A 26,626-nucleotide genomic window follows, 5' to 3' on the forward strand; every position below is an offset into this window, starting at 1 on the left:
GGCAGGCGGGAGGCCATCGATCAGCGAGCTCGAGCTGGTATCCGAGGTAAATCGTGGGTAACTAAGCATGTGCGGCACTTAGAAACCCGCTGTTTACCTTGGATACCAGCTCCCTGCACCAGCACGCTGGTATCTAAGGTACACAGCAAGTAACTAAGCGACGCGCGCGCTTGTTACCCGCGTCGTCGCTGTTCCTGATCGCTGGTGAGATCTGCCTGTTTGGCAGCTCACCAGCAATCATGTAGCGACACACCAGCGATCATGACAAGGTGATATCGTTGTCGGGATCGCTGGTGCATCGCTATGTGTGACGGGGGCTTAAGTGTAGAATTCAGTCTATGATTCTGTGCACTTTATGGCTCTGTACAGTGGTCTGCAAGCCCCAGAATGGCACGATGAATTATGGCACGATGCATTATAGCACAATGCACTTGTCTGCAGGATGTTCTACCTATTGTGATGACTTGAATAATATGAACTCTCTAAAGACTTGTTTCTGTCAAGAAAAGAGAATGTTAAATTCTCTCTTTTTGCATGCCTCACTCTCTTTTTTCTCTCGTACAATGCTTATGTCAGATGCTCCTGATTTACTAAGAGCTGTTCACCTCCTAATGAATCAGGAAGGTCTGACTCCAACATGCCCCCTCATCAAAACCTGTGAGAAAATTGCCGGTCTTGATGAACTGGGGCCACAAATGCATCAGGTGTACAAAAATTCTCTTATGAAAAACTTTGCTTTTTGCTTCATTTCTTTTAAGTATTGAAAGGTCATGCACACACAGCCTTGTCTTTCCCCTTGAAAGTGCCAGCAAAACTGTACACGACTCACAAAACACACGTAGGCTGACACAGCACCGACTAAGTTTTTATCAAACTATTCTTACCCTTAAACATCCTATGGAGAAGGAGGCATAGCTGTGATTGCAATGCAAAATAAAAGTAAGTGTTGGTCTTGGGCAAGCTATTCGTCCAAGGCAGATTTAAGAAAACCTGCTCTGGGCTTTTATTTTTGAAACGAACTACAGGATGGTAGTGGGGCAGTACGTTTTCTTCCTGGCCATATTTTCCATTGAGCCTACGGGCATAGGTTGCTTGTAATAAAAACCACTGCAGCAGAGGGTTGGGAGTGTCAGTTTGGTTTTGCAAGCGTGCAGAGCAGAAGGCTCTGCCATAGCTTCAGCCTGTGTGAAGTAACACGGAGCCAAGCGAAGCCAAAAGGCCTGGCACCCCTCAGCGTACACGGCGGTGCAGTTGACAACGGAAACCAGCCTCGGAGGTGGACCGTCTTGTTCCCGGCTGCGATCCGGAGGATCATATTTCCTTGTCTGTTTGTGAGCCTTAAAGACGTCTGTGTGCACAAATCTTAAAATACAGTTTGTTTAAAAGGAAATTTACAGAATCTGATTGGCCTACTGAAACTGATGTCAATAACAACTGTGGTAATTCTACAGTTGTGCTCAAAAGTTTACATACCCCGGAAGAATTTTTGCTTTCTTGGCCTTTTTTGAGAGAATATGAATGATAACACCAAAACTTTTTCTCCACTCATGGTTAGTGGTTGGGTGAAGCTATTTATTCTCAGACTAATGTGTTTTCTCTTTTTATGCACTAACTACCCTTACAAAGAGAGTGGACGGTATAAAGGAGGAAATGATCAATATGAAGCAGCCAATAACAAGGCCGATACCAGAGTGGGGGTGATGGAAAAAGAGTGAGCACACTGGAGGACCAACTTTCTAAGCTGCAGAAGTCCCACACTCAGTGTTTGCAGCAGTGTGCCATTCTGGCTGATAAAAATGACGATTTAGAAAACTACTCCAGGCGGAATAATGTGCGGTTGGTGGGCATTCCTGAAAAGGCAGAAGGGACTGATCATACAGCATTTGTTGAGGACTTGCTTCGCAATAAAACTGGCGCTAACAATTTGACCAAGCTGTTTGCAGTGGAGAGAGCACACTGCACTCCCATGAGGCCTCTCCCTCCAGGTTCCTCCCCCCGTACCATCCTAGCCAGGATCCTTAACTATAGGGACAGTGATATTATTCTATGGGAGGCAAGAAGGGCTAAGGATATGAGCATTAACGGCCAAACAGTGTGTATATACCCCGACTACTTGGCTGAGGCTCAGAGGCAAAGAATGTGGTATGATGGAGTGAAGAAAAGGTTGAGAGATATGGAACTGGCGTATTCTACTTCGTATCCTGTTAAGCTCAGGGTTGCAGCCCTGGGATCTGTTCATTTTTTTCCAACTCCGGAGGAGGCCACCAAGTGGCTGGACTTGAACGAAAAAAGGATCAGAGCTGGTAAAGGAAGGGAGAAATGAGGAGACGTGCTGAGAGACTTTGCAGGCCATATACTTGTGAAGGAGGAAAGATAGATGGTGTTGTTATATAGAACCTTTTTGTTCCTGCGTTCTAGTTATTACGGACAATGGGGGGACTGTAGATGATGGCACATATAAGCGGAGGAGAAATGGAGGGATTGAAAGTAATTCACGGTTTTGGGATAATGTTTATGAGTTTGCTAGGTATAGAGTTACCCACTCTATGGTATAGAGGGGAGAAACATATTGGGAGTCTTTGGTACTGGTTTGTTATGTTCATCAACAATGGGGAGAAAGGGGGGGGGGCTCTTCAGGCTATGGGTTGGTTCTAGGGGTTCTTGGGAGAAGTACTGTCCTCTATGGGATTGGGAAGATATACGTATAGGAAAATATGGTGGGTGATAAGATTAAAATTCTTAATTGGAATGTGAGGGGATTGTCTGATGAAACACAAAGAGCGGCGATTATGGACTATATTAGGAAACAGGGACCGGATATGATATGCCTTCAAGAGACACATTTGATTCAGGAGAAAATGGAGGTGTTGAAGAGAAGATGGATCGGGAGAGCATATCACTCCACATACTCTTCATATGCCAGGGGGGTCTCGTTGCTGGTAGGAGTGTCCACATCCTTTGAGGAAATTGAAAGCCATGTCGACAGTGAAGGCCAATACGTTTTTGTAAGCTGTAAAATTTATGAACTATTGTTATGTATAGTGGCCATATACATACCACCTCCGTACTCGGGGAAGAAGATCCAAGAGATGATAGAGTTGTAGAAAAGGGGTGCAGGACTACTGTTATTAATTATTGGCGATTTTAATAATGTGATGGATGAGGGATAGGATAGGCATAAACAGGGAATAGGAAAGTGTAGTCGGAAATTGACTTCACTTGTGAACTATGTGAAAGAGCTTGGAATGGTAGACCTGTGGAGGGTAAGGAATGAGGATATAGTGTGTTACTCCTGCTACTCTGCTACTCATTGATCTCTCTCGCAAATTGATTTAGCGCTAGGTAATGAATTGTTGACACAATTGATTTGTGGAGTGGAATATCTTCCAAGAGTGATGCTTATTAAAAAGACCGGGAGGTGGTCTAGACAGGGGAGTGGGTGGAGGCTCCATCCACTATAGTTGCAATATATTTATATGGAAGCAATAAAGGGGGAATTAGACGAATATTGGCTGATCAATGAAGGTAGTGCTGACAGGCAAGTGGTCTAGGATGCCATGAAGGCATATTTGAGGGGTCTTCTGTTTTGAGAAACTTATAGATGTTAGTCTAAAACTAAATCGGAAGACAGGGCAGTGATGGAGGCTTTAGAAAGTGTGGAAAGGAAACTTATAGTGAACCAGTCAGTGGAGAATCAGAAAGGGCTCAAGAAAGTTCAGGAGGGAGTCAACGAACTACAGTATATATAAAGAAAGTAGAGAGGAAAAGAGCTTTCCAGAAGGCACGATTCTACAATGAGGGTGAAAGGGTGGGGCATTTGCTATCAGTAGTGGCGGCAGCACAGAGGGAATCCTCATTTGTATACAAGCTGAAGACGAAAGAGGGGATGGAGGTGGTGAATACGAAGGCTATACTGGAAGATTTTAGATGGTATTATGAGCAGCTATAGTCAGGAGCCTTATCAGCAGAAATGGAAGGATTTCTTGGGGCGGCGGGACTCCCAAGGATTGCAGAGAGTGACAGTAGGAGACTGGAAGGGCCTATAACACAGGAAGAGGTTGAAACAGCTATAATCTCTATGACAAATAATAGGGCTCCGGGGGCAGACGGACTCCCAGGGGAGATCTATAAAAGGTTGGTTGAGATGGTAGCACCTAGACTAAAAGCGGTCTTCGAGGAGGCTTTGGAGTGTAGTGTACTGCCGTTGTTTATGAGGGAGGCTGTGGTAGAGCTCCGACGTTGGCAGAATCCTACAGGTCCATTTCGTTGCTGACAGCGGATGTAAAAATTCTGGCCAAAATTCTGGCCAACCAATTAACGAGTGCGGTGCAAGATCTTGTCCACCCCGATCAATCCGTATTTATGCCGAATAGGTCTACAGCAATAAACATACGTAGACTCTTTCTTAATTTGCAGCTGCCGTCGGACAATGTGGGTCGTAGGGTGGTAGTGTCGTTGGGTGCACGTAAATCATTCGACAGCATCGAATGGAGCTATCTTTGGAAGGTGTTGGAGTGCTTGAGATTTGGACCAACCTTCATATAATGGATACGGCTGTTATACACATTCCCAACTGCTAGAGTCAGGGTTAACAGGCAGACATCTAGACAATTTGTTCTTCATAGGGGAACCAGAGCGGGGTGTCTGCTGTCTCCGCTGCTTTTTGCGTTAGCAGTGCAGCCCTTGGCACAAACAATTAGAAAGGCAGCCTCGGTCAGTGGGTTTAAATATGGACCTATAGAGGAAAAAAGAGCTTTATACGCCGATGATGTGCTGCTTTTCCTGGAAGACCCTGATGAGTCCTTGCGGGTGTGATGAGCATCCTTGGGAAATTTGGGGCTATATCGGGCCTGAAAATTAATTGGGAGAAATCTAACATTCTAGCTGTGGACGGTAATGATGTAGACCGTAGGATAGAGGGAGATGGTAGTAGATTGGCGGTTGTGCAGCAGTTCAAGTACCTGGGCATTCAGGTATCGCACCCGCTCTCGAGCTATATAGACCTGAGTCTGATCCCGCTACTGGGTAAGTTCAGAAGCAAAGTGGGGGCGTGGTGTAGATTACATCTATCACTAGTAGGAAGGACAAATCTGATTAAAATCGTGCTGATGCCCTAGGTGTTGTACATGCTGCACAATGCCTCCATATGGTTACCTAAACGGTGGTTCAGTTCAATCAATTCTATATTTAGAGATCTTGTGTGGGGGAAAACACAACCGAGGAATAGACTGGAATTATTACTGAGGCCCAAAGGTGAAGGGGGGGGGAGCTGGCACTCTTGAGTCCATGGATTTATTATCTAGCAGCTCAGGGCAAACAGCTGAGGGAATGGAGAGAGACAGAAGGCACGGGTTCGGTGAGGCAAATATTAACTCCGGTACTGGAGAGAGACTCATTGATTCAAGGACTGGAGGCAGGTAGTTTTAGAAAACTGTGACTGTCATGCCCCACTCTGGCTCTGGTACACAAGATGTGGGAGGAGATTAAAAGGATTAGGGGAGTAGAGGCCCTGACTAATTATTCCCCTTTATGGCAAAATGAAAAACTGCCGGAATTTAACAAAATGAGGGAATTTAAAAACTGGACGAGGGAAGGAATTCAATATATGGCCCAATTACAGGACTCGCGGGGACTAGTGAGTTTTGAGAAACTACAAGAGGATTATGAGTTATCTGAGACCGGTAAATTCCAGTATAGACAGCTCTGTCACGCTTACATGGCGCAGAGTAAGATGGTTTCTATGAGGGTCCAAAAGACATATTGGCGAACTATGTGTGTAGTGATGGGGGAACAAAAGGAGTTATGTCAGGTATTTATAAGGACTTAATGCACACCTTTTTAATCAATTACCCGATTAAGGCTAAAGAGAAGTGGGAAGACGAATTGGGACTGGCAGAAGAGGATAAGTGGGAGGCGATTATGGAATACATACCCCAATTGTCACTGAGTGAGCCAGATAGACTCTCACAAATATATGTGTTCCATAAAGTGTACAGGACCCCTGAAAGACTATATAGGGCAGGACTGAGACAGACTTCTGAATGCCCTCGTTGTCAGGCTGATGGGGCCGGGATCTTACATATGTTGTGGCAGTGCTCCAGACTGGACTCATACTGGACAGCAGTTATTAACACTATAGAGGGAGTGTATGACTGTAGAATTGAGAGGGATCCTGTGGTTTGCATTTTAGGCTATGTGGAGGAGCTTCATATTCAAAATCAGTTCAAATTGGCGATAACTCAGTTGTTATACATTGCATGCAAATTAATAGCTAGGCACTGGATAAATGAAGAACCGCCGCCGATTCAAGAATTTATTAGACAATCAGACTTTATTGTAAATATGGAAAAAGGTATTTATGCCAAAAGAAAAAGGGAAAAACCGTTCAATGCATTGTGGACACTGTGGGTGGAGAGACGATGACCCCGAAAGGAAGATGTACTTCTGAGTATTTGTTGCTGATGTTCTATAAGAGAGGGGAAGGGATGAGCTGTAGTTGAAAATATGCGACCTTGTTGGACATTATAATGTCTGGTCTCTGTTTCTTTGTTTGAATTTCGTTAATAAAAATCTATCTGATTAGAAAAAAAAAGAAATGAGGAATGTGAACTTTTGATCAGGGTCATTTGGATGTTTTGGGTTGTCATTATGATTTAAAAAGAGAAAACACAGCAGTTTGAGAATAAATGGCTTCACCCAACCACTATCCATGAGTGGAGAAAAAGTTTTGGTGTTATCATACATATTCTCTGAAAAAAGGCCAAGAAAGCAAAAATTCTGCCGAGGTATGTAAACTTTTGAGCACAACTGTATATCTCCATTTGATTATTCTGACACTAATCTTATACTATTAGTGCTAAAAACATGTGATGCCGTCAGAAAATATTATTGAAGAAACTAAATGATCTCAGGAAAGAGCTGAGGCTGTTGCAGAGTGTTAATCAAATATTGGGCTGATTGCATTACGGGGGCCCAATGAGCACCCCAACAAGTGTTTGGACCGGATTGTGGAGCTTAAATGCTGCATCAACGATTGACAGCAGTATTTAGGAGGATAATAGCAGCGCTCTTACACACTCCAAGACCTAATGACACATCTTGAGAGTATGTTAAAAAGTACCTGACAGCTGATACATGCTGTCTGATCCACGGGCAGCATGTATGAGCCATAGGCTACGTGAACTCAGCCAGGTGTGGAACTCTGAAACGCTATGGTATTTCAGACAAACATATACTTTAAAAGCTGCCGCTGACCGATCCGCACTAGAGACTAGTCAGACAGGCGGGTTATCTGCACCCGCTGTTCTGACAGATCTCTGGATATGTGCCTGTAGGTCAAAAAAAAAAAGTTAATTTCTATTAATTTCCCAGAAATTTCCCAGTATTAATTTGGAAGTATTACCATAACCGCCCTGTGACGTAAGACAATGCATTACGTTTGCCACTTCATCACTTCTCCGAAAATATGACTTTCATAACCGTAGGGCCCAGGGTGTTCATAAAAAACGCTATATTCATAACTTGAATGGAACAAAGGATCTCACAACTGTCTGTTTGTAGTTCTGTGTTGTTATACTGTCTGCAGGCATCAGATAAATGGTTGTGGAGATATGTATAACTTTATATAGCTCTAATAATGTTTTGCATAGCTGCAAGTGATTCTTATTTACTTACCTAGAAAGAAAAGCCTGGTGCTGTTTGATGGTGTCCAGCTCGTATGTGGACGAATCACTTCTCTTACGTGGAAGCTGTTTCTTTGGATCTTCACCATTGCTCCGAGGTATGTCAATGTTACTTCGGCTCAAGTGCCTACTAGTCTCCAGGTTTGAACTACTGCAGTAGCTGTTGTTGACGCTGATTCCCGGAGACAGGAGGTCTGTGTCCTGAAATAAAGAACACATCAAAGCACCTACAACTTGCAAGGTAATGTATGCATTCAGTTTGCAACAACTTGCTGGATATGATGAATAATAGAAGAGATCTACTTTAATATTCAGTCTGTAGGACTGAGTTCCGCCAGGAACTACATATCTGACCATTATTACTATGCAGTACTCTTTACTTTCTTGTTCTTTATTTGCATCATAACTTTTTACTCCTAAAACGTTAGGTTTATTGGTAAAGATTATGAGGAATAGCTGGAGAAAAAACATATTAAGGCTATGGGCCCACGTAGCGTTTTAAAACGCACACTAAAAACCGGACTCCTTCCCAGAAATCGCGGGTTTTTTTCCGAGCGATTTCACCGCGATTCTGTTCGCGATTTTGCCGCTATTTTCTCAAGCACTTTCCAAGCAATTTGAAGCATCGCTTGGAAAGTGATTGACAGGTTGGTCACACTCGTCAAACATAGTGTTTGACAAGTGTGAGCAGCTTTTTACTATTGAGGCCGCCTATGCGGCATCAATAGTAAAAGATAAAATGTTAAAAATGATAAAAAAATAAAAAAATCGGGGTATATTTACCTTCCGACGTCCCGCGCTGCCATCCCGGGCCACAGCGTTCCCAGTAATGCCTTGCGAGACCTGTGATGACGTTGGTCTCGTGTTACTATAGCGATCTCGCATGTGCGGAATGCCATAGGAATGCATGGGGGGCGTTCTGTACACGATTTTTAATTGTTTTCGCGCCGAAAATCGCGGCAAAAACGCTTAAAAATCGCATCGTGGGCACATAGCCTAATAAGTTAAATTGTTTTTTTTTCTATAAAAAGTTATTATTTCCACTGTGATAACATAAGAGAATGAAGGATTTGGCAGCTGCTATTCCAAACAAAGGTGTCCTGCTATTTGGATATAAAACTTCATCAATCTTAGTATAGGTTAAAGGGAATCTGTCAGAAAGATCAGCTCTCCTAAGCCTTCTGTATGAGCATTTAGGTCATGGAAATCTGAATAAAATGACACCTTGATACCTGTGATTCAATGTCTTATTCCAGAGAAATCCATGTTTTTCTTATATGTAAATGAGCTGTCCAGGACTAAGGGTCGGGCACTGATCTGCATGAAAATCTGCCTCCAGAGATTATTTTTAATTAAAGGGGTAGTTACCACTGTGCAACATATAACTTAGACAGAACTGTAAAAATTAACTTTGTCTCATTACAAACACATTTGCTGCAGCTCTCACAGCTCTGCTGTATTGCAACAATAGTGAACCACTATCTGCCTGTGAAATGGAAGTTGAAGCTGAGAGGAACCTGCAGATGTGTCAGGTATAATCACACACAGCTCTGCAATGAGATCAAGAGAGCGGCCATTACATATCACATTGATAATGCTCTCTTTCATTTATAATAATCTCTGGATGCAGATTCTCATACAGATCTATGTCCGGCCCATAGTCCTGAACAGCTCATTTACATATAAGAAAAATTTGGATTTCTCTGGAATAAGACATCAGATCTTAGATATCAAGACATCATTTTATTCAGCTTCCTATCACCTACGTGCTCATCTAGATGGCTTAGTAGGGTGAAACCTACTAAAAGATTCAGTTTAAAAGGTTCTAGGTACATTAAAAAATATTGAATCAAAGCAAGAAACAAAAGTTTCAGACATATAGAACTGTCCTTAGTCATGCCAAGAGCTAACCCTAATGAATTAGGCTGAATTAATATGTCCGCATTTGAAATGGACAGCAGAATGACCTACTTGTTATAATGTGTGAGTTTGGTCTGCAATCAACATTACAAATAACTACTAGTTTATATTAACCATCTGGTAGTCAGATCAATGACTGACACAATTCCCTTTTTATATGAGCATATACTGGTCCATTTATTCTTCCCAAGTTTTAACCAATTATAGGAACTATCTAATATATAAAGCTCAAAGTGTGTATGTATGTGTGTATGTATGTATGTGTGTGTATGTGTGTGTGTGTGTGTGTATGTCCGGGATAGGCATCCGCACCGTCGCAGCTACAGCCACAAAATTTGGCACAGTCGCACGTCTGGACCCCGAGAGCGTCCTAAGCTATGTTGTGAGGCGAAATTTTAACCCCGCGCGTTCCAATTCACCAAACAATTTTGCCCCTATCTACATACTGGAGGAAAAAGTGTGTGCGCGCCAAGCCCCGCCCCTCATTGTCATGTCATAATGGTTGCCATGGCGACGCTGATGTCATCAAAGGTTGCAAGCCCCGCCGCCGCTCATTATGATGTCATAATGGTTGACTATGGAATGGAGGATGTGTGATGAGTATATGGGATGGAGGATATGTATGATGGGTATATGGGAACGGGACTATGGGATGGAGGATGTGTGATGGGTATATGGGCACTGGACTATGGGATGGAGGATATGTATGACAGGTATATGGGCACGGGACTATGGGATGGCGGATATGTATATGGGCACAGGACTATGGGATGGAGGATGTGTGATGGGTATATGGGCACTTGACTATGGGATGTAGGATATGTTTGACGGGTATATGGGCACGGGACTATGGGATGGCGGATATGTATATGGGCACGGGACTATGGGATGGAGGATGTGTGATGGGTATATGGGCACTGGACTATATGATGGAGGATATGTATGACGGGTATATGGGCACGGGACTATGGGATGGAAGATATATATGATGGGTATATGGGCACGGGACTATGAGATGAAGGATGTGTGATGGGTACATGGGCATGGGACTATGAGATGAAGGATGTGTGATGGGTATATGGGCACTGGACTATATGATGGAGGATATGTATGACGGGTATATGGGCACGGGACTATGGGATGGAAGATATATATGATGGGTATATGGGCACGGGACTATGAGATGAAGGATGTGTGATGGGTACATGGGCATGGGACTATGAGATGAAGGATGTGTGATGGGTATATGGGCACTCGACTATGGGATGGCGAATATGTATGATGGGTATATGGGATGGAGAATATGTATGATGGGTATATGGGCATGGGACTATGGGATGGAGAATATGTATGATGGGTATATGGGCATGGGACTATGGGATGGAGGATGTGTGATGGGTATATGGGCACTCGACTATGGGATGGAGGATGTGTGATGGGTATATGGGCACGGGCCTATGGGATCGTGGATATGTATGATGGGTATATGGGCACGGGACTATGGGATGGAGGATAATTATAATTTTCTATAACTAACCACAGTTAGTTACTATGCCCGGGCAGCGCCGGGCTCTTCAGCTAGTAAAATATAAATGAGCTACTTGTTTCCCAGTTTTGTTTTTTTGCTTTGTTTTAACTGTTCATTCACGTCAGATCCTCTCCCCTCCAAAAGATAATGTGCATGTCCGTTTCTGGCTTAATTATTTCATTTGTTGCCTGAATATCTCTTTCTGGTGATCAATGAATGTCTGTTTTCATTTCAATAAACTAGGTTAGGAGTGCCTGACAAGGGAGCGACATTGCTACAACAACAGTATTAATTGGGACAGCAGGCATCCAGAGAATTACAGGTGAAGAATGCTTAAAAAATGTATATTAATATTCTGTACTGTATGTAACATCTATATTGGGCTTTACCAAATACTAAAAAGTAAACAGGCAATACTCAGATATTGTTTAAAAAAAAATGACAATTTTATTCCAAAATGTGAGATTTTCTGAAAAACCTAAAAGACGGGCATGTGTAAGAGTTCTCGGAATGCTACCAAGCAGTATAACCCGCTACTTAAAACGTAGTGTACATGTCCTTAACATGCCATAGATTTTCTTAATGTCATCTGATCCCAAGTGATTTGACAGAAAGACATTAAGGAGATGATGCTTATTTTCCGAAGTGCTATTACGTGTAATTTACCGGTAATCAGCTTACGCTAATGTAACCCACTTGTGAGGAGGAAAGTGTTAGAGAAGTCAGGAGACTTTAGTCCATGTTTATAAGAAATCTATCACCAGGTTTATGCTGTCCATTCGGAGGGCAGCACAAAGTAATGAGAGATCCTAGCTCTAAAAATTGGTCACTTACTGGGCTTCTTGCTGTAGTTTTGATAAAAACACAATTTTAACTACTGCATCGCTGTCAGCCCACTCAGTGATGGGTACACCAGTGTGGACCACAGAATTCATAAACTCTGTATAATGCCACTACTGATTGGCAGCTTTCCACATATACTGTGAGACAGTAGTAGAAAGCTGTCAATCAGCAGCGAAATCTGAGTTGAAATTACTGAGACGTATGAAACTAATATTTTTACGTCCTATAAAAGGCAGCTTCTGGTATTTTTTTAATATGATAGGCAGAAAGGATGATAGAATTCAATTCAGTGATACCTGTACACTGACAATGCTTCCTCTGCGGCTGCTGTTCTGGCTTTCAGACACAGTTTGATTGCTGTAACATAAGGCATCAAATCCCAAAATTCCTCCAACACAGTCACCAACCAAACAAACCTGTAAAATCAAAAGCAACAAATAAATAATTACAGTAAAAATATTGCCACCTCTTGGAGGTATACTCTTTTTTTATTGTGAACAAGATCCTGAACAGACAGTGTCTCCTTAAAGAGGACCTGTCACCATTTTCCTGTGGCCAGTTTTTGGTCTTATTTTAGTCTCGCTGCCCCCCCCCCCCTCAAGTATTCCATTTTATTTTTCTTCTTTCTTTTGTAAATCTGGCATACCTTTCCAGAGATATGGGCCTTTATAATTTGTACGGTCTTCACAATGGGGCGCTGCTCTCATGGTAGTTATATAAAACAACCTAAAGATATACTTCATCGGAAAATCATGTGAGCAACACCCCCTTGGTAAAGGCTATAAAATTAACACTAAATAAAGAAAGGCCCTTATCTCTAAAACTGTATAGTGAAAAACAAAACAACCACAAACAAAACAAGCAAGCAAAAAAAACTTACTAGGTAGATGCCCAATTGTTTATTTGCACAGAGCGCACTACTGCACCTTACCTTATATTTTTGCAATAGTTTTAATAGCCCTATTTTGCTATGTATGACCCCCTATGGGACAGCTTAACCCATTATTATAATTAGGACGTATACCATTCCTACAGATCTATGCACTTTGATTTCTACCTGTCTAATCGTTAGTGTGCACCATTGCACTTTATGTTATATCTTGCCATATCCTGAAAGTTTTATCCTTTTTATATGGTCCCACATGAGACAGCTGATATATAATATAAATAGGACGTATACCAATTGAATATGGTAATCTTATATATATCTCTATAATAGTCCTGCATATGCTATTTCACTAGGATGAAAAATATAATGTTGCTATGCTCTTGAACGTACTACCCCTAAATTCCTAATTTTTCTGTGCTATTCTGATTTGATATAATTTTTAGATTTTTGTTGGATCAGTAAACTTCAATAATTTTAAAAAAAAAACCTCTTTTGAACCTTTTTTGTGATTTACAGAATCTGAAGTGGTTATTTTTGTGCTATTTGAAGCTATCGGCAAGTACAATCCATTTCTAGGACCATTGATCATTTAAAAACTTAACCTAAATGTTATCACACCCCATTCTAAAGTGGCATACGCTGTGTATTACATTAACTTGACACACAAAATGCCAAAAGGTGAGGATAGCTAAAAGACCAGATAGCCCATAAGTCCCAAAGGCCATAACCATAGCATGTTTTTCTTTTAATTTGTGGTGGTAGATGCACCCCAGTCTATAAATAGTATTTATTCCTTTAAATTACATATTTTGTAAAATAACTAAAAAAACAACTTAAATGTTGTAAATTAATAAATCAAACTCCCCACACAGATCCCCTGCTACCTCCCATACGGTGATGCTTGGGTCACTTGCCGATCTCTGTACCCTTATAACTCACCTGCCCAGTAAAGGACATTCCTTCTTGTGATTTAGTGAAATCCACATAGACTTGATTGGCCCGATGGATAACCGTTGCCACAGCTTCCAGGTACTGTGGAGAGGACGTGGCCAGGAGAGGAAGGGCAGCGAGGGGGATGTGGTCCTGGCTATTTGACAAACAGCCTTCATCATAGCTGTATGGACTCAAGCTGCAAGCATACAAGCACAGCATATGCATAAATAGCACTATGCTACCTAAGGGAAGACACTGCACAGTATTTATTTATTTTACTTATTTATATAGCGCCATTAATTCCACAGCGCTTTACAGACATTATTGGCACTGTCCCCGATGGGGCTCACAATCTAAATTCCCTATCAGTATGTCTTTGGTATGTCAAAACTAATCACGACACGAAGACATAGCTCAAATAAGTATTGCGCCTTTGGGGGGTTTAATCCATTGCTGCATTAGTCTGACATTCTGCTAAAATTAAATATGTTAAATAGGTGCTCGATGCACCCATGACTTGGCCAAGTGGTTCAGCACACCTACCCAACTACTTGTTATACATGTGTCTCCGGCTTACTCTTCCATGATTGACAGCATTGGCTTTACTGTTGAGGAATAGTTGGGTGACCCTCATATACAATAGATAGTTGGCAGTTCCTAGTAATTGTCAGTTGTCGACAAATATTTATGGGTACATCTGTACTTTGCCGAGGCCACGGTGACGCGTTCAGTATTTGGTGAGATTTTTACATCAGTATTTGTAAGCCAAAACCTGGAATGGAACAGTCAGAAGAAAAGTATAACAGGAACACGTCACCCGCTTCAGCATTTTTTTCAAGGGTCATTATAAGTACCGTAATCAGTACGCTTTAGTTAGGTTCTTTTTTTAGGGTTTCCCTTGAAGTATTAAATGATTTAATGCGCTAGATTATCCTGCCCACTATAAATAAGAAACCCAACCGATTCCATTAAATGAGATGCAGTAGAATTTCATTCCTAATAGCTAACAAAAAATACATATCATGCAAGGGATGGGAAAAAATTTAAAAACATTGACTGCGCAAAATCTATGCAATGTTTACATGACTTGAAGGAATTTCTGGAACGACTTGCCAGACTAAGATGTTTAAACAGTATGCCATACTATGATAGCACATTATAGTGTCACACCTCCTATAATGTGTTATCACAGGATGTCACATTACAATCAGCTACAGATGTCAGGGGAGTGAAGACAGAGCAACCATGTATAAGCCTGGAGACAGCGGGAGAATGAGCAGTAGTAGTTCTCCAAGATCGAAGTCGAATCCAGCTGATGCCTTCTATTATGACAAGTTGTTCTCAAAAAATGAGTATAATCAATTTACATATTATTTATCTCTTAATTATATCTGTTTCTCACAAAGTCACAAACAATATGGCTGTCCACTTTCCCAGGCGCAGATAATACCTTTTCTTGCATACATTTAAATGTGCTTTTGGAAGAATAGGATTACAATGCAGGTTTGTATTTACAGCATTCTTTAAGCATTAGTTGGTAAATTCAGCCCTTTTTCCTAACAACATATACCAATGGAATGCCCCCCATACAGTATTAAACATACAATACATTCTTGTTTTCAGCCAAGGAGATCTCCTTACAACAGCTCCTCACGTCACACAAAAGGCTGTTCACATTTTGTAAAAAATTAATAAATAAAAAATGCAATATATAATGTAGCCCAATGGACAAAGCTTGGTGATTTGCCATTTAAGAGAATATTGATTTTTGTGGTCAATATTATATCTGCTGCATCACTACTGCTGGACTGAACTGAATACCATAAGATCCAGATTAAGATACCCAGTGTCTTTTCAGCCTCTTAAAAAGTAATAAAATGCATTGCAATATTGGATCAGATATGAGGAATAGCTCTGAGTATAACCTGTCCAGTTTTGCCTAGTAAAATTCCATAAGATTAGACAAACTAATAAATACATAAAGCTGTTATATTCTTTGCATATCGTTACAGATATTTAAAATATATGCTCTTGACATAATAGTTTGCTACACTTTCAGGCCAGGTTCAGATGAGCGCATTAAACGTACATGTGCAGTCCATCATAAAAAATGAGAGCACACAGACCAACATTATTCAATTGGGCTTCTTAGATGAGAGGGATTTTTTCATAAAAAACTATTATCTATGGGTAAAAAAATTTCTGCAGCAGCATGCACTGGTCTCTTCCGTTTTTCAGAGAACTGCCCATTTGAATCTATATGAGTACAAAAAATACCCTGATCCCATATGGATCACCCACACTGCAACTGCTTGTTTTTTTATGAATATATTGCAAATATTAACATAAAATTCTATTTGGTCAAGTACTTTTTTTTTTTTTAATGGTTGATGAGGATGAAAATTATATTTTTTTCCTGAATAAAAAAAAAAACGAAGATTTTCATTAAATTGTCTAAACCCGGCAATACTTTAACCCCTTCACCCCCAAGGGTGGTTTGCACGTTCATGACCGGGCCAATTTTTACAATTCTGACCACTGTCCCTTTATGAGGTAATAACTCTGAAACGCTTCCATGGATCCCGGTGATTCTGACATTGTTTTCTCGTGACATATTGTACTTCATGATAGTGGTAAAATTTCATTCATATAACTTATGTTTATTTGTGAAAAAAACGGAAATTTGGCGAAAATTTCGCAATTTTCCAACTTTGAATTTTTATGCCCTTAAATCACAGAGATACGGCACACAAAAAACTTAATAAGTAACATTTCCCACATGTTTACTTTACATCAGCACAATTTTGGAACCAAAATTTTTTTTGTTAGGAAGTTATAAGGGTTAAAGTTGACCAGCGATTTCTCATTTTTACAACACCATTTTATTTTTACGGACCACATCACATTTGAAGCCACTTTGAGGGGTCTATGTGATAGAAAATACCCAAAAGTGACACCATTCTAAAAACTGCACGCCTCAAGGTGCTCAAAACCACATTCAAGAAGTTTATTAACCCTTCAGGTGCTTCACAGGAATTTTTTGAATATTTAAAAAAAAAAAATGAACATTTAACTTTTTTTCACAAAAAAAAATAATTCAGGTTCAATTTTTTTTATTTTACCAAGGGTAAAAGGAGAAAATGGAAGGGAAAAGTTATTGTGCAATTTGTCCTGAGTACGCTGATACCTGATATGTGGGGGGAACCACTGTTTCGGCGCATGGCAGAGCTCAGAAGGGAAGGAGCGCCGTTTGACTTTTTCAATGCAAAATTGGCTGAAATTATGATCGGACGCCATGTCACGTTTGGAGAGCCCCTGATGTACCTAAACAGTGGAAAACCCCCAAAAGTGACCCCATTTTGGAAACTAGACCCCCCAAGGAACTTATCTAGATATGTGGTGAGAACTTTGAACCCCCAAAGGCTTCACAGAAGTTTATAACGTACAGCCAAACAATTATAAAATCATATTTTTTCCACAAAAATGATCTTTTCACTCTCAATTCTTACTTTCCCAAGGGTAACAGGACCCTAAAAGTTATTGTGTAATTTGTCCTGAGTATGCTGATACCCCATATGTGGGGGTAAACCACTATTTGGGCGAATGGCAGAGCTCGGAAGGGAAGCAGCGCCATTTGACTTTTTTGGCTGGAATTAAGATCGGACACCATGTCGCGTTTGGAAAGCTCTTGATGTACCTAAACAGTGGAATCCCCCACAGGTGACCCCATTTTGGAAACTAGACCCCCTAAGGAACTTATCTAGATGTGTGGTGAGCACTTTGAACTCCCCCAGTGCTTCACAGAAGTTTATAACGCCCGGGCGTGAAAATAAAAAAATCGTATTTTTTCCACAAACATGATAATTTAGTCCCCATTTTTTATTTTTCCAAGGGTACCAGGAGAAAATGGACCCCAAAAGTTGTTGTCCAATTTGTCCTGAGTACACTGATACCCCATATGTGGGAGAAAACTACTGTATGGGCCCACGTCGGGGCTCGGAAGGGAAGTAGTGATGTATTGGAATGCAGACTTTGATGGAATGGTCTGCGGGTGTCATGTTGCCTTTGGAGAGCCCCTGATGTACCTAAACAGTGGAACCCCCCCACAAATGACACCATTTTGGAAACTAGACCCCCTAAGGAACTTATCTAGATGTGTGGTGAGCACTTTGAACCCCCAAGGGCTTCACAGAAGTTCTGTAATGCCCGGGCGTGAAAATAAAAAATTGTATTTTTTCCACAAACATGATCACTTAGTGCCCATTTTTTTTTATTTTCTCAAGGGTACCAAGAGAAAATGGACCCCAAAAGTTGTCCAATTTGTCCTGAGTACCCTGATACCCCAAATGTGGGAGAAAACTTCTGTATGGGCCCACGTCGGGGCTCGGAAGGGAAGTAGTGACGTTTTGGAATGCAGACTTTGATGGAATGCACCATTTTGGAAACTAGACCTCCTAAGGAACTTATCTAGATGTGTGGTGAGCACTTTGAACCCCCAAGGGCTTCACAGAAGTTTATAACGCCTGGGCGTGAAAATAAAAAAATCATATTTTTTTCCCACAAAAATGATATTTTTGCCCCCAATTTTTTATTTTCCTAAGGGCAACAGGAGAAATAGGAGGCCAAAAATTGTTTTGCAATTTGTCCAGAGTAGGCTGATACCCCCCATATGTGGGGGTAAAACACTGTTTGGGCGCATGGCAGAGCTTGGAAGGGAAGGAGCACCATTTGACTTTTTCAACGCAGAATTGGCTGTAATTGAGATCAGACGCCATGTTGCGTTTGGAGAGCACCTGATGTGCCCAAACAGTGGAAACCCCCCCCAATTCTAACTCCAACCCTAACCCCAACACACCCCTAACCCTAATCTCAGCCCTAACCCTAGCCCTAACCCTAATGGGAAAATGGAAATAAATACATTTTTTTAATTTTATTATTTTTCCCTAACTAAGGGGGTGATAACGGGGGGTTTGATTTACTATTTATGGCGGTTTTTATGTTTGGCAGCTGTCACACGCTAAAAGACGCTTTTTATTGTAAAAATAGTTTTTGCATCACCACATATTGAGAGCTATAATTTTTCCATATTTCGACCCACTGAGTCATGTGAGGTCTTATTTTTTGCGGGACGAGTTGACGCTTTTATTGGTATCATTTTCGGGCACGTGACATCTTTGATCACTTTTTATTCTGATTTTTGGGACGCAGAATGAACAAAAACCAGCATTTCATGAATATCTTTTGGGGGGGTGCGTTTACACCGTTCCGCGTGCAGTAAAATTGATAAAGCGATTTTATTCTTCGGGTCAGTACGGTTACAGCGATACCTCATTTATGTCTTTTTTTATGTTTTGGCACTTTTATGCAATAAAAACAATTTTATATAAAAAATAATTATTTTTGCATCGCTTTATTCTGCGAGCTATAACTTTTATATTTTTTCTCTGATGATGCTGTGTGGCGGCTCGTCTTTTGCGGGACAAGATGACGTTTGCAGCGGTACCATGGATATTTATATGCGTCTTTTTGATTGCGCGTTATTGCACTTTTTGTTCGGCGGTATGAGAATAAATCATTATTTTTTGCTTCGTTTTTTATTTTTTAAGGGGTCGTTACGGACGCGGCGATACCAAATATGTGTACTTTTATTGTTTTGGCTTTTTTTATTTCCAAAAAATGAATTTATTAGGGAATATCTTTTTTTTTATTTTTTAATTTATTTAGCGATTTTTTTAAAATTATTTTTACACTTTTCTTTTTTTAACTTTATTAGGTTGTCCCAGGGGGGACATCACTGTCCTGTGACAGATTGCTGATCTGTCACATCACAGATCACTGTGACAGATCAGCAATCTGTCACAGGCATTGAAGAAGACTTCCTCTTGCCTGTGCTTTGCAGGCACTGAGGAAGTCAGCTCCCTTCAGGCCCCCGAAGGTCCCCGTCGCCATCTTGGATCTGGGGACCTGTAGGGAAAGAGACCCCCGCAGTAGCGCTGCACATTGCGCTGCTGTGGGGGGCTCAGGGAAGAACGGAGGGAGCCCCCTCCCTGCCGATGCTTCCCTTTAACCCCTGGTACACAGCGATCGTGTTTGATCGCGGTGTGCAAGGGGTTAACGTGTCGGGGGCGGTCCGTGACCGCCCCTAACACATAGTGCCGGGTGTCAGCTGTGATAATCAGCTGACACCCGGCTGCGATCAGCGGCACTCACCACGTGGGCGCCGCTGATCGCGCTAGACGTACTATCCCGTCCATGGGCATAGGGGCCCGGGTCCCACGGATGGGATAGTACGTGTGATGTCAGAAAGGGGTTAAGCAAAGCTAGGTCCGTATCACGAGATCCAAGTTTCTAGGAATAGTTAGCCACTAAAAGGTATCAACCACTGAGGACTCTCAATTCTAAATATTTTTTTAAGGAATAGTTAGATCATACATGGCCACATACATGTATTATGCTCAGCAGAATGTATGCCGAGGAGAAGCTTGCCCCTAATTATACTTTTTCAGATTTCTCTGTAAAGTAACCAGTGAGTGAAGCATGTGATTGTGATTAAAACAAAGGTGCATATTATATCATTTTTTTTTAGTCAATACAATGCAAACCATAAAATTAGTTACTTATGTCCATGTTTGTGGTTGGGAAATAACTGCATGCTGACTGGTACAACTTTCCTACAGTTACGACATGGTGGAAGAATCAAATAACTCACAGCAGAGCACGTGGCACAAGAAGAAATCACATGTAATTAGGGCAGCTCCCCATATTCTCAAATGAAAATGATTTGTATACAGATGCAGTATAGCAACTATGGAGCACTATCGTTATCCCACAGTCAAAGGGATTTGTTAATAGATTAAAGTCCAAACTCCACATTATGTATTACACATTTGTGTGAAAAAGAAGGTGCAGCTTCAGATTTAACATACATTTAGAAAACTTTACTCACACTTTTCTAATCTAAAAAAATGCCGGATCCAACCTGTTGCAGTTTTAGATGCAAGTGCCGTGCTGATGAATTTGGCACAAGTGCACCAGGGTAGAAACAGATGCACCACTTGCACATCGCACCAGTCCGACTTGTGTGGCACATGCTGTAAATTGACTTTATTTACATGCCAAAAAGGCAATGCTAGCAATTATGGAAAATTAATTCTGAACTCCCACTCCTCCAAACCAGTTGTGTAAGCACCATCATTAATCCTGATGATAATACTGATAGGGAGCAAAGGAGTGGGGGATCTCTATAATGGCACAGCAAGTGCCATAACTTTCCTCTATGCTGCATGTCACAGATTTCACAGCAGTACAAATTACACAGCAAACTCAGAGAGAGAGAACCAAAGGGGTGTAAATGAGAAAAATTATGCAAGGTTAAGACCCATAATCTTGTACATAAGACAAAGGGAATGTTCCTCCCTCATAATGCTAGAATACTATATACTGATGTTATACTCCTATACACTGCTACTATTATATATAGTGCTATACTAATATAATAAAAGCTCTTACAACACAGAAACTTATCTAGTAGTAGGATGATGGTAGTATACGACTGCCAGTCAATAATACAGGGTGGGCCATTTATATGGATACACCTAAATAAAATGGGAATGGTTGGTGATATCAACTCCCTTTTTGTGCCACATTAATATATGGGAGGGGGGAAACTTTTCAAGATGGGTGGTGACCATGGAGGCCATTTTGAAGTCAGCCATTTTGGGTCCAACTTTACCTATTGCAGATTCAGTCTTCCCAGCCTGGTGCAGGGCTACAATTTTATTTCTGGTGTTCTTTAACAGCTCTTTGGTCTTCACCACAGTGGAGTTTGGAGTGTGACTGTTTGATGTTGTGGGCAGGTGTCTTTTATACTGATAACAAGTTCAAACAGGTGCGAAGGACAGAGGAGCCTTTTAAAGGAGAAGTTACAGGTGTATGAGAGACAGAAATCTTGCATGTTTTTAGGTGACCAAATACTTATTTTCCACCATAATTTGCAAAATAAATCGTGCCAAATCAGACAAGGTGATTTTCTGGATTTGTTTTCTCATTTTGTCTCTCATAGTTGTGGTCTACTCAGTGGCGTAGCAACTGTTTGTGGCGGCCGGGGCGGTCGAAAAATTTGCCGCCCCTTTGGTCGTTGATAATCTGGAAGCATCCGAAGAGCCCACACTACACTCAAAGATCTAATTTTTAGTCTGCTACTAATTCTGCTGTTATTATTTCTACATTTCTAGACTTTCATCTTCTTGCAGTTCTCTCTCTATATATATGTATTAGCTTGATGATGCTGGATGAAGACCTAATGGTTTTTTTAATAATAATTTTTAATAATGTGACAGAAAAAAAACAGAAAGTATATGGGGAGGAGATGTACGAGGACACGTATATGGGGGGATGTACGAGGACACGTATATATGGATATGGGGGATGTACGAGGACACATATATGGGAGATGTACAAGGACACGTATATATGGGGGGGATGTACGAGAACACTTATATGGGGGATGATTATTGTATTAGGACACCTGTGGTGTGATGTCTATGTGGCATGTGACAGCTGACTGTGGCTTCTCCCGTACAGATGTTGGTGGTGCATTCTCCGGTAATGGCCGCGGTGCACCCAGCAGCCTCTCCCATACCATGCTCCCCAGTATCCCACCTCAACCCGTGCAGTACTGTCCTACCCTTTTCCTCTCGCTCCCAGCCGGGGCAGCAGCACCGCCATATTCTTTCCTCCTCCCGGGAGCAACAATAGGGCAGAGCGTCTGCAGCTGCTACGGTGCCAGGACGGGACAGAAAACCTAGGAAAGCAGAGCTGCTGCTGTGTTCACACATGCACAGAGTGTACACACACACAGGCGTACACACACACAGGCATACACAAACACAGGCGTACACACACACATAGGTGGATACACACACACAGGCGTACACACACACGTGTATACATACACACACACAGACACATACACACACAGGCATACACACACACATAGGTGGATACACACACACAGGCGTACACACACACACACATAGGTGTATACACACACAGGTGTATACATACACACAGGCATACACAAACACAGGCGTGCACACACACACACATAGGTGGATACACACAGGCGTACACACACAGACACACACATAGGTGTATATACACACACACAGGCGTACACACACACAGGTGTATACACACACAGTCACACACACACAGGTGTACACACACATAGGTGGATACACACAGGCGTACACACACACACAGGTGTATACATACACACAGACACACGCACGCACACACACATAGGTGGAAACACACACACAGGCGTACACACACACATAGGTGTACATACACACACACACACACACAGTGTGGCTGCAGGCAAAGATCCTTTCGCTGCTGCACATGGTGAGACACAGGCAGCGGTGTTGGTGGCACATAACTGCACACAATGGAGGCAAACACACAACCAGCGCAGCCTGTGATGAGGATGACAGCTGCCTGCACACAGGGCCGCCGGGGGCAGCCGCAGAGACCATCTTACCCCAGCCCCGCACTCACCAGCTCACTGCTTGGCTCTTCCTACCATGGCTCCTTGTGTGCATCACATTCCTGGAAGCCGCGACCATCCCACCATGACAGTCCTCCAGTGCAGCGGGGATGACGTCAGCACTGCCTCTGCCCAGCGCAGGGCCGCTCACTGAGGGTCCAGGCGGAGAGGAGGGAGAAGCTGCTAGGTAGCAGGGGTACAGCGGCTCCCGATAGGCAGAGGAGAAGGATGGAGGAAGGGTGGGAAGAAGAGGCTGCATTACCCCCTCACTGCACAGCCCCGCAGGCCGAAATGTACAGTCAGTGAGTCCAGGCTCCGCGCTTCTCCCACAGAGGAGAGGAATTGCTTCTGCTGCCGCGCCGCCCCCACACACGTGCCGCCTGGGGCGGACCGCCCCCCCGCCATGCCACTGGGTCTACCTATGATGTCAGTTACAGGCCTCTCTCATCATTCTAAGTGGGAGAACTTGCACAATTGTTGGCTGACTAAATACCTTTTTCCCCCACCGTATATATATAGACACACACACATATATTTATATATATATATATATATACACATATACATAGAGGGTGGGCCATTTATAAGAATACACCTAAATAAAATGGGAATGGTTGGAGATATCAAATTCCTGCTTGTGGCACATTAGTAAATGGGAGGGGAGAAAATTTTCAAGATGGGTGTTGACCATGGTGGCCATTTTGAAGTCAGCCATTTTGGGTACAACTTTTTTTTTTTCAATGGGAAGAGGGTCATGTGACACATCAAACTTATTGAGAATTTCACAAGAAAAACAATGGTGTGCTTGGTTTTAACGTAACTTTATTCTTTCACGAGTTATTCACAAGTTTCTCTTTGTTTACAGCCATTGACATGTTGCAGAGGTTAACACGTGAGGAGCGGATAGAAATTGTGTTGATGTCTGGTGAACGCAGTACCCGGGTCATTGCAGCAGATTTCAATGCAAAACATCCTACGTAAGAAAACTGTCACCATTCCCATTTTATTTAGGTGTATCCATATAAATGGCCCACCCAAAAAAGTTTGCCTCATCACTGAACATAATGCTCTGTGTAAACTGAGAGTCCTGTTACAATTTTTGGTTTGCCCATTCTGAAAATTCAGTGCGCTGATCTGGATTACCAACCATTCCCATTTTATTTAGGTGTATCCATATAAATGGCCCACCCTGTAGTAACTGACAGTCAGGGCATCAGATCTAATGGAACATATTTAAAGAGGTTGACCACTACTTTCCCATTAATGACATATGCTTAAGATAGCACATACAGTGCCTTGCAAAAATATTCAGCCCCCTGGAACTTTTCAACCTTTTCCCACATATAATGCTTCAAACATAAAGATACCACATGTAAATTTTTGGTGAAGAATCAACAACAAGTGGGACACAATTGTGAAGTTCAACTAAATTTATTGGTTATTTTAAATTTTTGTGGAAATTCAAAAACTGAAAAGTGGGGCATGCAATATTATTCGGCCCCTTTAACTTAATGCTTTGTTGTGCCACCTTTTGCTGCGATTACAGCTGCAAGTCGCTTGGGGTATGTCTCTATCAGTTTTGTACATCTAGAGACTGAAATTCTTGCCCATTCTTCCTTGGCAAATACTTCGAGCTCAGTGAGGTTTGATGGAGATAGTTTGTGAACAGGATTTTTCAGCTCTTTCGCAAGGCACTGTAAATGTCTGATTAATTGGGGTTCGACACCCGGCACCCCCCGCTGATCAGCTGTCCTAGGTGTTGGAGGCCGCTGGCCAGAAGTGCTCAATTATGTTGCTACTTTATCTTCTGATAGCGGCCGCCCGTGGGTACTATACATCTGACTACTATTGATTTGAATAGGAGGCGAGGTGCAGTACCCGGCCACGGCCACTATCAGAAAGTGGAACAGCTGATCGGCGAAGATGGCGGCTGTCAGATCCCGGCCAATCATATAAAGTAGTCAACAAACTGTTTAAGACCAAGGCTATACCATGACTACAAACCATGTTGACATTTTTAGAAAAGTACAAAAGATTATTTGTAGCCATGGTTTAAGGTGTAAGCTACCGTACTTAAAGATGTAAAATATTAAAGTGATTTTCCGGTTATAGAAAACTCCCTTCCCCTTCTTCAGTGTGCTGTTATTTTTAAGCTGTTTTTCTCACTGTCCGCGTGTCCCACACTGAGTCACCTGCGCACGGTGTTTGTTATTGTGTACAGAACAGGTAACATGTAGATAGCTCTGCAGCTAATCAGTGCATTCAATAGCTTCTGCCATTGACTCAGGCAGAGCAGTCAAGTTCAGTTATTGGCTACAATAACAGACACTGTGAGCAGTGGCGGACACTCCGTGCTGGACCCCTGTAGGATGAGAAAAGCACTTAAAAAAAACCAAACAAACAAACAAGCTGCAGATGGGCAAGAGGGGTTTCCAAAAAATTCCATACATAATTTGCTGAATTAAAATGGTCTCTATCCATATGATGACTGCGAGTTCAGGGGCGGACATATCATTGGTGCCACCTGTGCAGTAGCACAGGGGTCCATATGATAAGAGGGCTCATTCCCACCTTCAAAGTAGCAAGCAGCTTTGATCATAGACAGAACTATTGGACAGTAAAGGGCCCATGTACTGTTTTGCATGGGGACCGCCACTGTGTGAGTTTTATATTAAGTTTTATAGGTATTCCTTTTTTAACCCAAGTCATCTGTAGGTTAAGCCATCACTTTAAGATTGGTGACAATCCTGACAATTAAGTGTCTGCAGCCTCCACGGTACCTTATAACATATATATACCTAAATCACATTAGCTGAATATGACATCAATAGTTACACTTATAAATTTATAAATGCTTGTTCCTTCTTTTCATTCTCGCAGCTTACATATTTTGGCTTTTTTTGCTTGTTTGTGCAAGTCGTGACAAAGTAGAAGATTACACTGGGGAGAAAGATAGAGACTCACTTGGATACCAGTGAAAATGCTTCTGAGCAGATGGCTGGGCAGGGAACAAGCCTGACTGCAATGTGTCCTAATGCCGCTGGGTAATGCACCCTCATTACGGTGTCAAACACAGACTTGATGGTATTGACGTCACCCTGCTTGGAATTCTGATCTCCACTGCCAGTATCCAGGATGTTACCTCCATGAAGTACCAGAATTAGCACGTGGACTTTACACGGTTGCATGGATGCTTGTGCAGAGTCATCCTATAGGAAACAAAAATAAATTACCGTATCTATTCTCATATTTTTTATATTGTTTCCAGTCTGCCTATTGGG

At 42.0% G+C, this 26,626-nt stretch overlaps 1 protein-coding gene across 13 annotated transcripts in view; it reads right to left on the reverse strand.

Moving 5' to 3' along the window:
• The window catches only part of PITPNM2 (phosphatidylinositol transfer protein membrane associated 2), a 525,412-nt gene that overhangs the window by 87,719 nt on the left and 411,067 nt on the right, over positions 1-26,626 (reverse strand). For all 13 annotated transcript variants that reach the window (XM_073586075.1, XM_073586064.1, XM_073586063.1 and 10 more), the window contains 4 exons: positions 26,310-26,554; positions 13,802-13,991; positions 12,270-12,389; positions 7,675-7,883 (listed from right to left, as the gene is read on the reverse strand). In XM_073586075.1, coding sequence (XP_073442176.1) covers positions 7,675-7,883; positions 12,270-12,389; positions 13,802-13,991; positions 26,310-26,554 — 764 coding nt within the window. The remainder of the gene's footprint in view (positions 1-7,674; positions 7,884-12,269; positions 12,390-13,801; positions 13,992-26,309; positions 26,555-26,626) is intronic.

Source organism: Dendrobates tinctorius, unplaced genomic scaffold, assembly GCF_039654945.1.
Source record: "Dendrobates tinctorius isolate UK_male_01 unplaced genomic scaffold, ASM3965494v1 ptg000090l, whole genome shotgun sequence".
NCBI lineage: Eukaryota > Metazoa > Chordata > Amphibia > Anura > Dendrobatidae > Dendrobates > Dendrobates tinctorius.